Genomic DNA, 12,478 nt, shown 5'->3' with positions numbered 1-12,478 from the left:
CTCAAAATCGTAAGAGAAAAAGTCTTAACTCTCACATTCATTCGGAATTTTAAAATCTCTCTCATGGGAGGAAAGGTAAGAGGAAAGAGTTTTCAAGACTTTTCTATATCTTAATGTCCTTTTTAACTTTGAATGTAAAAATGTATTTGTACTGATACAGTACTGTGAAATAAAGATCAATTCAAGAATGTAATGAAGTTCAAAAGCACCTCCTCTTTTTCTGCACAGGGAACAATTTTACAGATTTAAATTAGAAAGGTCTAGTTGGGGGAAGGAGAAAGGGAAGGCAGAAGAGAGAAACAGGTGATCTGTGAACCAGAGCTGATCCTTAACTGCTCCCTAATAGAGGGAGAAGACTAAGGATTTTTGGAGCCAAGCAAAAGTAATAAAGTGGAAAATGAAGTTTTAAAAACCACACACATCACTGAATATATCTATTTTCTTTTAGGCAAAGTAATTTTCCAAAAGTAAATTTGATCTCAAATGATTTCACTCTTTTTCCATCTCTGAACTGAAAGGAAACAGGTCTAAGCCCAGTCTAGTGTACAAGTTCAAAATACTTAAACGACCCATACCACCTATTCAGAAAACACAATGCAAGTGAGCTGTATTAGTGTCTGGTTAAAAATTACCTTATCTGTTCTTGGTAAAAAATCACCTTATCTATTCTTTGTTCCTTGCAAGTTCCGTTGAAGCACGCTCCCTAAGAGACAAAGAAAGGACTCCGTAAAATTCAGTTCCCAATATAGGGACCCTCTAGCCTGTCCTGGTGGGATAAGTGCTGTCAGGAATGGAGCACCCTCTAGAGGCCATGATTCCAGATGGTCTCTTCCCATCCATTAGAGCCACTTTTCTCAAGTACAGTCCCTGCAGGAACATCATCAGCATTATCTGAGAACTGGTTAGAATGCAAATTCGGGGGACCTACCTGACCTTCTACTTTGGGGCTACTATAACAAAATACCACAAACTGGGTACCTTATTAAGAACAGAAATTTATTTCTTACAGTTCTGGAGGGTGGAAGTCTAAGATCAAGGTGCCAGCTGATTCAGCATCTGGTGGGAGCCCACTTCCTAGCTTATAGATTGCACCTTGTAGCTGTGATCTCACATGGTGGAGGAGGAAAGGGAGAATTCTTGGGCCTCTTTTATAAGGGCACTAATCTTATTCATGAGAGCTCCATCCTCATGATCTAATCACCCCCAAGTGTCCCACCTCCTAATATCATCTCCTTGGGGATTAGGATTTCAACATATGAATTTTGGGGACACAAACATTCAGATCATATAGCACCAACTTAGGCCAACTGAATCAGAAACCTCTGTGGTGGGGTGCAGCAATCTGTGTTTTAACAAGCCCTCCAGGTGATTCTGATGCACACTATATTTGAGAATAACTGACATCAAACGTCAGAGAATGAAGGTGTTACTGTGTAAAAAAATTAATTATACAGGCATGAATTAAGCTAAACTGTCTTTCCTCCAAGCAGATTAAAAACAAAACAAACAAACAAAAACTAAGTTGATGCTTATATCAAGCAAATACAAGGAGCTATAATTTAGGAAATGTCATGAGACCAAACTGTGGTTTAGATCTAATGTATGAAAAAAAAGTTTCAGCAATTCTGGAATTATCCTCAAAATATGGCTTTAAAGAATGATTGTGTCCCTTGATGGAAATGATAAAGTAAAGTTAGTGTATAATGCCATAAATATAAGAAGAGTATGGGGAACCTCAACACCTATACCACCACTGATGGAGAGGACTAAGTAGTTTCATGGACCTTTAACCCTTCCCATTTATTCAGGACTGCAATCTGTCACAAACCAGTTCATGGTTATCTGACTACAGAATGAGGCTGAACATGTCCACAGCCAAGGAGGAAATGAAAATAACAATCAAAAAAACACTTTCTATATTTTTCATGATCTTTTTTATTTAACATATATAGTACATGTAAACTGGCATAAAATTCATAAAAATACAATTCCCCTAAGCATTATCACTTTATTTCTGATACATCCTTTCATTTTCTCCTTAATATCATTGTTCTATTTTAACACTACGCTGTTTCTGCTAAGCACTTTTAGAGGCTTATCTTTTTATAGAAATACTGACCCAACTTTGTTTTTTCTTATGTCATAGCAATAGCTATTTTATCACTTCCTTGCCCATCCTAACCTTCCTCACACTAAAGCAAAATATTTTTAAATACTAAAAATGCATCAAATACTGAGCTTTAATACTATTTTGTCATGTATATCAAACCTACCACTATTCTGTGCTGCCATAAAAGATATTAATAATCTACAGCACCGGCTGCTACCAGATGTGACCAAGGCTGAGTGTGCAGTGTAGCCCAAGGCCTCTGTTCTAAACTGACTGGCCTAAAATATACTCATAGCTTGCTGGTGGAGTTACATCAATAAATACTGTTACAAAAGGAGTCTTCTGAAAAAAAAAAAAACCAAAAAACTAATTTGATTACTTTTATCTTTTCCCAGCGTATGAAAGTTATAACAGTATTTTAATGTTTTTCCTATATAGAAGTTCAAATAATTACACGTGAACTTACTGGGAAAGGAATTACTGAAAGGTGGGAAGAATAGAGAATAACTTTAAAAGTAAAATTTTTTTAAAAAAATTGTAACTGCTGGATGTACAAAACATATTTACGAGAGAAACAATGGTAAATAAAGCAGAGCACACACTTCTGCTCTTCCTGCCCATGGTGCCTTCTCATCCTCCTCGACCTCAAGTGCCCACTTGCCATTTTTCTGCATTGCTTCATCATTGCTCAAATTCTACTCCTAATCCACAGCTCCCCAGATGCTTCCTTGTTTTCTGACTGGCAAAAGACCAAGAAATAAGTCACCCGGTAAGTGAGAAAGAGGGGGAAGGCACCTGAAGACACTGACAATCTCCGCTGGAAAGAGGCTCCCTGGGAAAGGCAGGCTGTGGGGCAGGCTGGGGGCTGCACAGTCCTCAGCCCAGGCTGTCTCGGCAGCTGACTGCTCTAAGCAAGCTAGTGCTTCCCCCAGACCAGGCTTGTCCTTGGGCTCTGGTGAGAAGGCAGAAAGAGAACAGCTCTTCACTGGCTCCCCGGAGTGGGCACCGGAAACCATCCCTGAGGACTCAGGTCTCAAGGACAATCCACAATGAGGTTAATCTGCCTGTGGTTAATAAAGAGAACACTGTGTAATTAAACGTGTAGTCCACCAGAGTCATGGTTTGCTTAGAACATTAAATCTTAAAACCATTTCTCAAAACTATGAGGATTCACTGTTTTGAAGAATCTCATTTCACACAAATTAACTTCTAAGAAACAAAAATTCATACTAGGAATTTAAAGCAGGTTGGAAAATTTTCCAAATAAAAATAAACAAGAAAGAAAAAAAACAAAGAGGAAGGCTGAATATATTCATTCCTCATACTGAAATGATGCTTTTTGGAACCAAAATTATAACATAAGCTTTAAGGCTTCGTCTTATTAAAGACAGGCAATTTTAAAAGTAAAATATAAAAACTCCATTCACTTATCATTATTCATTTACTTATTTCACAAAAAAATTAGTCATATTTTATTGTATCTTAATAGTAAAAGAAAAATTACCACATACTACAGTCTACGTTTCCACTATAAATTATGTCTACTCAAATATACATTAGTTTCTAGATGCATTATATTTGTGGTTGTTCAAAATAGTTTTCTTAAGACTACAATTATACATGAAAAATTTTAAGTGGTTTAAAGTTATTAAAATATAAACATTTGAACAATACTAAAAATGAATAACACTAAAAATACACAATTGTCATTAAATTTTTTAAACCAAGAATAAGTACTTGATAAGCAACTAAATGTGTAAATAGCACTTATTTGACAAAGAATATTGAGAAAGAGAGAGACAGACAGACAGACAGACGCACACACACTAATGCCACATGGTTGGTAGTTAACAGGAATTTGGTCTTAAGGACTAGGTCCAAGAGGTTGGATTAATAACAGGCAGGAAATGCTTCATTAACGAGAGCAACAGAGAACAAAAGAATGTGAAGAAGTGAAACAAACAGAGTTCTACATAGCAAATACACGTCTGCCCCATCTATTCTTACTGAAGTTGATGACAGGGGCTGACTTGACTGAGGAACTTAATAATCGCTGAAATGTTCAAAAGACAACAGCAAAACACAGAGAAAAAAGCAAGTGGCATCAATAGTCCACGAACTGTAAAATGAGCCCCTAAACAGTTCGTAAGTGACTATATTTTCATATCACCCTTGTCCCGACCCATCATATTTTTTATACAGGTAGCTCTGCTCACTTTAGGACAAATATTAAAGTCAAGTACAAGCATATACTTATTTGCATAGCAAATTTTAAGGGGTGCATTGAAATAGTAACCAACTGATAAACGTATAAGTATTTTTACAATCAGAATGACATTCAAATTGACCAAATAAGACGTTTTTCATTTGAAAACAGTTACTTATAAAAGTTTTGGGGATTTGAATTAAAAACAAGGCATGAGTTATTAACAAAACATGAAAACCATTACTGGTGGACTTCTCTGTAGGCAGCGGTCATTCCTCTATAACTTCTAAGACTTTGTAAACACTATTTTGGAATACAGTGGTGAAGTGAGGCTTGGACTCCTTTACTAAGAGGTTACATAAGGGAGGTTTCCCAGCATTAGCAGGATCTTCCACATCCCAGATTTCAGGCATACTGCAACCAGGCCTAGAAAAATTAATGTGCAGATTAAAAATCAATGTACATTATATAATGGCAGATAAAGGAACACACTTTTTATGTTCCTGCTCTCATGTCATTTTTTTCTACTTAGTTTTTTTTTTTAATCCTATCATAGTTATTTATATTTATGTAAGCTACCATAAATCCTCTTCAGAACAAGGTGAACACAGCGAAGGTAACTATAAAGAAAGAAAAGACATATAATATACATGAATTCAGGTGGTGGGGTAAGAAATCTCAGTTGAATTCTGCCTCAGCTACTTACCAAGAATTTGGTGTTGGGTAGTTCACTCAGTCTCACTCCCCACATTTGAAAAACGGGAAGTACCCATGACATAAGGGATTAAGGGAGAGACTGTATCAAGCACATAGTCAGAGGTAATATACTGACACAGAACATTATACAGGCGTACCTCCGAGAGATCACGGGTTTGGTTCCAGACCGCCACAATAAAGCAAACATTGCAATAAAAGTGAGTTACACGAATTTTTTAGTTTCCAAGTGCATATAACAGTTATGTTTATATTGAAGTCTATTAAGTGTGCAGTAGAATTACATACCTTAATTTAAAAATTCTTTATTGCTAAAATAACGTTAACCATCACTGAGCCTTCAGTGATAAGGTTTCAGAATCTTTTTGCTGGCAGGGGGCCTTGCTTTGATGTTGATGGCTACTGATTGATCAGGGTGATGGTTGCAAACAGCTGGGGTGGCTGTGGCAATTTCTTAAAAGAAGACAATAATGAAGTTTGCCACCTTGATGGACTCTTCCTTTCATGAATGATTTCTCTGTAGCATGCAATGCTGTTTGACAGCATTTTACCCACAGTAGAATTTCCTTCAAAATTGGAATCAGTACTCTCAAACCCTGCTGCTGCTTTATCAACTGAGTTTATATAATATTCTAAATCCTTTGTCATTTTAACAATCTTCACAGCATCTTCACCAGGAGCAGATTCCATCTCAAAAAATTACTTTCTTTGCTTATGCATAAGAAGTAACTCCTCATCCATTAGTTTTATCATGAGATTGCAGCAATTCAGTCACATCTTCAGGCTCCACTTCTAATTCTAGTTGTCTTGCTATTTCTACCACATCTGCAGTTACTTCCTCCACTGATATCTTGAACCCCTCAAAGTCATCCATGAGGGCTGGAATCAGCTTCTTCCAAGCTCCTGCTAATGTTGAGACTTTGAGCTCTTCCCATGAATCACAAAGGTTCTTAATGGTATCTAGAATGGTGGATCATTTCCAAAAAGGTTTTCAATTGACTTTGCCCAGATCCATCAGAGGAATCACTAGCTATGGCAGCTATAGCCTTATAAAGTATATTTCTTAAATTATAAGACTTGGAAATGGAAATTACTCTTAATCCATGGGCTGCAGAATGGATGTTGCATTAGTAGGCATGAAAACAACACTAATCTTTTTGCATATCCATCAGAGCTCTTGGGTGACCAAGTGCATTGTCAGTGAGCAGTCATATTTTGAAATGGATCTTTTTTTCCGAGCAGTAGGTCTCAACAGCGGGCTTAACAAAATCAGTAAACCATGTTGTAAATAAACAGTTGTGCTGTCATCCAGGCTCTGTTGTTCCATTTATAGAGCACAGGCAAAACAGGTTTAGCATAATTCATAAGGGCCCTAGGATTTTCAGAATGATAAATGGAGCACTGGCTTCAACTTCAAGTCATCAGCTGCTTTAGCCTCCAATAAGAGAGTCAGCCTGTTCTTTGAAGCTTTGAAGTCAGGCACTGACTTGTCCTCTCTAGCTATGAAAGTCCTAGATGGCATCTTCTTCCAACAGAAGGCTTATTTCGTCATTGAAAATCTGTTGTTTAGGGTAGCAACCTTCATTAATGATCTTAGCTAGATCTTCTGGATAACTTGCTGCAGCTTCTACATCAGCACTTGCCACTTCACCTTGCGCTTTGATGTTATGAAGATGGCTTCTTTCCTTAAACCTCATGAACCAAACTCTATAGTTTCAAACTTTTCTTCTGCAGCTTCCTTACCTTCTCAGCCTTCATAGAACTGAAGAGAGTTAGGGCCTTGCTCTGAATTAGGCTTTGGGTTAAGGGAATGTTGTGACTGGTCTGATCTTCTATCCAGACCACTAAAACTTTCTCCATATCAGCAACAAGGCTGTTTCATTTTCTTATTGTTCATGTATTCATTGGAGTAGCACTTTTAATTTCTTTCAAGAACTTTTCCTTTGCATTCACAACGTTGCTAACTGTTTGGCACAAGAGACCTAGCTTTTGGCCAGTCTTGGCTTTTGACATGCCTTCCTTACTAAACTTAATCATTTCTAATTTTTGATTTAAAGTGAGAGACATGCAACTCTTTCATTTGAACACTTAGAAGCCACTGAAAGGTTATTAATTGGCCTGTGTCTCAGGGAATAGGGAGGCCCAAGGAGAGGGAGAGAGATGGGGGGAATGGCTGGTTGGAGGAACAGTCAGGACACACACACCCATCAAGTTTGCCATCTTATATGGGTACAGTACATGGTGCCCCAAAACAATTACAATAGTAACATCAAAGATCACCTAATCAGTAACTGATATATTACTTTCAAATCTATATTACCTATTTTATAATCACCAATGTAATAACTGATTCAGGGAATTATAAGAAGTGGATGCAAGAACTACCTGGTGAAAGGCTATTGATGATAAAGGAGATTTGTCTCCTTAAAAGGGAGAGAATTGGGGAACATTCTTTAATCAAGTGATCAAACTTAGCATCACCAATAATAGAACAAAGTGACAGGTACCTACCAAAGTGACATAATGGAAAGGACACACCTATGTACTATTCTTGCCAAATTTTGTCAAACTGAATCTAATCAGGTGGAATAAATTAGACAAATCCAAATGTGGGACATTCTTACAAGACAACTGGCCTGGACTCTTCCAAATATCAATAAAAACAAAAAAGGTGAAAGGAATTTCACAATGTTTATTTTTTTTTTAATATTAAGAAACAGAAAAATCAAGGAAAAATTATAGAGATTTGCAACAGCTTATGTTTTGTCATAGTTGTTTCACTTTTCTTTATAAGAGAAAAAACCGGGCTTCCCTGGCGGCGCAGTGGTTGAGAGTCCGCCTGCCGATTCAGGGGACACGGGTTCGTGCCCCGGTCCGGGAGGATCCCACATGCCACGGAGCGGCTGGGCCCGTGAGCCATGGCTGCTGAGCCTGTGCGTCCGGAGCCTGTGCCCCGTAACAGGAGAGGCCACAGCAGTGAGAGGCCCGCGTACCACAAAAAAAAAAAAAAACCAAAAAAACCCCAAAAAACCCACAACTCATCTACAACTTGCATTTGAGTACATTTTCCTACTTGTATTTGAACACAGGGTATCAGATATTTAAGGAATAATCAAGCATACAATTAAGCCACTTTGTAAATGAGAGCACTTAAATACAGTGCCCACCGAGGTGCCGAGCACAGTTTAAGCTCCAGATAGATATTAGTCCCTCTTCCCTTTCTTCTCCTATTTGAATTCCCCACTTGCTCCCCCTGTTCTGCCATATCTTTCTTTTCCAGTAAAATACAGCTGTCTCAGGCTGGCATAACAGAAAGAATTGGAGAGTGAGGGCCAAGGGAATAAAGAAGATCCCAATTCTGGCAGAGAGCTCTCTGGCCAGAAACTCAGTTCTTCCTACTGCAAAGGTATGTGCTAAGTATTAGTCCTGCTTCCCTTTCCTCCTCTGTCTGAGCCCTCCACCTGCTTCCCTGTCAGGACAGAGAGCACAGCTGTGTTTTGTCTCCAGCTTTAAGCAGAGTGCAGCTATCTAAGATTTCCTGAGACCCATAATCCTGCAGTAGATAGTGTTCTTTCAGTAATTGAGCAGGGAAACCAGATGAGAAGAAGCCACTTCTTCAGCTTCCTCCCTCCCCACTCCTGCTGCAACAAATACAACAAGGGCAAGTCAAGGTCCAGAGCGGGGGAAGCCGGAACACACCTCCACCCATCTCGACTCTCAGTCTTAATGCCTGTAAGTGAGCTCTAAATGGAGATGATCAGAAGCCAGTTAATTTACTGCTGACTTTGTTTAGTGTGCAAGATTTATTGCCATACTTCCTAAATTTGTCTTTTGATCCTTTCTTGTGTACAAAAACCAATGCTCTGCCCATCAGAACATGAGACTACTACAACTATGCAAATCCAAGGAGCTCCATCAACATCTTAGCTCCATCAACATCAATGGGCTTAGTTGATCCACAGCATGTGAATCTTCCTGGACCAGGGATTGAACCCATGTCCCTTGCACTGGCAGGCGGATTCTTAACCACTGCGCCACCAGGGAAGTCCCTTTTTTTTTTTTTTTTTTTTCCCCAGAATGAATCACCTTAGCCTCTGCAATATCCACATATTCAAAACACTATGCAGGAGTCTAGGAAAAAATGAAGACTCTTGAATCAAGGTTCATCATTAGCTTGGGGGAAAAAAGGTCACGAAATAATTTTTATGTTCCAGTAACCTACAGGTGTTTCAGGCTGGCATCACTGAACTGGAGAGTCGGAGAGTAAACCCTAAGGCAGTAAAGAAGATCCCAATGCTGGTGGAAATCTCTGCCAAAAACTGAGTCCTTCTGACTGCAAATGTCAGCCCACCATTCATTTATTACAGTGTCTTCATCAAATTGTTATGAGAGATGCTTATGACTTTTTGTCCTAAATTTATATAACAAAGTTAAAGGTTATGTACATAAGTTTCACATATATTCTTACGTTCATAAAGACTTAAAGCATTTTCTAAATTATGACTCAATAACATTTTCTGTAGATCCTGATTAAATTCAAATCACCTGTGACATATTCAATGGAAAATCATTCAACAATAAAAATTTATTTGAGTTTCCTTGTGGGCAATGCTTGATAGGTACTGTGTCACAGAACTATTTTTACTCCTAAGTCAATATTTAATCATTTCATCTTAACACCCTTGTGTATTGTTGAAATACATGGTAAATGAGTATGATTAAGCCACAGATACACCATTCTCCTGGAGACTTCTGTTTACTTAAAGAGTAGTAGTCCATAAAATATCCTTGATTTCTGATAAAACTATTCATTTCTGTATTCCTCATGGGGTGAATGCTCTGGTATTTTATTTTATTTTATTTTTTATTTTTTTGCGGCACACGGGCCTCTCACTGTTGTGGCCTCTCCCTTTGTGGAGCACAGGCTCCGCACACGCAGGCTCCGGACACGCAGGCTCAGTGGCCATGGCTCACGGGCCTAGCCGCTCCGCGGCATGTGGGATCTTCCCAGACCAGGGCACAAACCCGTGTCCCCTGCATTGGCAGGCGGACTCTCAACCACTGCGCCACCAGGGAAGCCCTGCTCTGGTATTTTAATAGCAAGCTATCATCTGCTGTCTAGTCACCCAAGTGTAACATTTCTAAATAGTCAACTTTAGAATTCACATTTGCTTTTAAAATCTTACTCTTATTGCTCTACTCTGCTTAGTGAACTTCTCTGTGGAAATAGATACTTTTTAAAACTATAAACCCAAGAGAATACGGGTCACCGTAAGGTTAATTATTTTCCCACTCAAATAAGATGCAAAACAGAAAGAAAGACGTTCACTCTGAGTTGATGCTGGGAGCGGGGGTCCCATCTATCACAGGATATGGTATGGTGCAGAGATGTGGTATGGACAAAGCTGCCTGACTTCATTATGATGAGAATCTCCATTATTTGGTTTCAGACTCCACAAGTCTTTTGAAAGAAAATACATCCAACTTTAAATAAAAGTTTCTCAAAAAAACAACAAAGGCAAATATGAACAATTTTGGAAATTATCAATAAGTGCCAATACCTTTAAGGTAATGTGCACATGTAAATCATTATAAAATAAATAGATGTTTAAAATGACTAGAAAAGAAAAAACTCCAAATAATTATCAAAAAAGTTTTTTCTGCTTATACTTTGCTATTATATACATCTCACACATACAACTAGTAGAGCACTTGCCATGAGACTGAATTAACTTTAATGTCTTCTGAATATAAAATACTGTATTGAGTACTCACTTGGATCTTCTTATACACCAGGACTCTTCCAGAACATAGTAATTCACTTGTAACTTTATCAATTCTCGCTTGACTTCTTCAGCTGCTTTTCGACTATACATTGAATATACTATTTTCGTTCTGGCTCTAAAGAAAAATAATTAGGCAGAAGATTTTCAAGATCAAAAGAATGCAATCAACCTATTTGGACAAAAGCACTGTATGGAACTAGAAGAAAGACTCTACAGAAGAATCAGGTCAAGGGAACATTCTTCACAGGAGTTCCTGCTAAGGGGCATTGGGGAGGTCAATCAAGAAAAGCACAGGTAGCACAAGAGTCCTGAGAGAAAAAGTTCAGTTTAATGAATCCCTTCATTTCCAAACTTAGTCTTTTGGTTTGTTTGAGTGTTTGTTTTTGTTTTAAATTCTCCATCACTCTATCACAAATAAGAGTATGAGCTACACAGACACAACTAAAGGACTACTTTAAAGGTACAACAGTCCTAACTTTGAGAACAAACAATTAGCATTAAATGGCTCTCCATTTTATTCCTAATTTAAAAAAACCAAAATACAAAAAACTAAACTTATTCAACACAGTTGCTCTGGAAATTAGTTTGCTAAAATTGATTTTTTTAATGAAAAATCTTTTTATTTATAAAAGGTATGTCTCGCTGTTACAAAAAAATATTAATAAGGATTCACCAATCACTTAGGAAATGACTAGCTGATCAACCTAGAAATTGCATGAAAATTAAATCTATTTCCTTTACAAAGAGAACACAACACTCTAACTTATGAAAAATTAGTAAAAAAAACACAAAAAAACAAGATAATTCTAGTAGGCTATATTGGTGAAAATCAGAAAAAAACCCTCTTCGAATGGGATTCCATCTCAACTGACTCCTCAGAATTCAAGAAAAATAGCCTATAAGAAAACCTTAATAAAAACTATAGGCTAGTGAATCTTCTGGGGAACTTAAAGGTGATGATAACTAATAAGGACCTGGGTGTTTGGAGCCCTGTAACCTGTATAAAACAGACATGGGGTGATTTCTTTTTGCTGCCTAGGAGAGAAGATAACCCCAAAGACTGTAGTTTTATTGTCCTATGGGGCCTTAACAGTTTGTATTGAACTTAGCCATCTTATTTCAGCATTCTTTGTCCCCAAACTCTATAAACCCCAGTTCACCATATCCTTTTGAAACACTTCTCATTATTTTGCTGGTTCCCTCACTCACTATTTGTAAGAAAAATTTGTTTTCAACAATGTGATATTTGTGTACTAACCTCAAACCTGCATCTTCATAATGTGGATGATTCACAATGGGCCGAAGTGCTGAGAGTTTAACACTTGCCATTGTGGGCATGGCACCTGCAAACACTGCATCTGCAAAGCAGGAAGGAAGGTCTTAGGAAGACACCTGGTGAGCATGACAAGGGGTCTCCTTCTGGTCAACTCAGTTACTTCCCAGGTGAAAAAGCTGAGGCCCGAATCATGATAAAGATTCAACGACAGAACCAGAATGAAGTCAGGTAGCTAATAGTCAGCAACCAAGGCTGGATAAACTATTTTCCTTGGAAGATAAAGCCTCATCATATGTCTCATCATTGAGGATTTCTGTTTCTTTTGTTTGTTTGTTTGTTTGTTTTTTGTGGTATGCGGGCCTCCCTCTGTTGTGGCCTCTCCCGCT

General features: G+C 38.0%; 1 protein-coding gene across 2 annotated transcripts in view; it reads right to left on the bottom strand.

The window, feature by feature from the left end:
• Positions 1-1,911: 1,911 nt before the first annotated feature.
• DPY19L1 (dpy-19 like C-mannosyltransferase 1) overlaps positions 1,912-12,478 on the bottom strand; it is a 98,232-nt gene continuing 87,665 nt past the window's right edge. The window contains exons 20-23 of one of the 2 annotated variants that reach the window (XM_024128142.3): positions 12,075-12,174; positions 10,806-10,931; positions 4,561-4,742; positions 1,912-3,174 (exon numbers count right to left, since the gene is read on the bottom strand). In XM_024128142.3, the coding sequence (XP_023983910.1) occupies positions 4,586-4,742; positions 10,806-10,931; positions 12,075-12,174 (383 nt within the window). In that variant the 3' untranslated portion in view covers positions 1,912-3,174; positions 4,561-4,585. Of the gene's footprint in view, positions 4,743-10,805; positions 10,932-12,074; positions 12,175-12,478 lie in introns of both variants that reach the window. The other variant, XM_024128139.3, reaches the window with a different exon arrangement.

This window comes from Physeter macrocephalus, chromosome 5 (assembly GCF_002837175.3).
Source record: "Physeter macrocephalus isolate SW-GA chromosome 5, ASM283717v5, whole genome shotgun sequence".
Taxonomy (NCBI): domain Eukaryota; kingdom Metazoa; phylum Chordata; class Mammalia; order Artiodactyla; family Physeteridae; genus Physeter; species Physeter macrocephalus.
The sequence above is the reverse complement of the archived record's forward strand: the minus strand, read 5'-3'. Positions and strand labels throughout refer to the sequence as shown.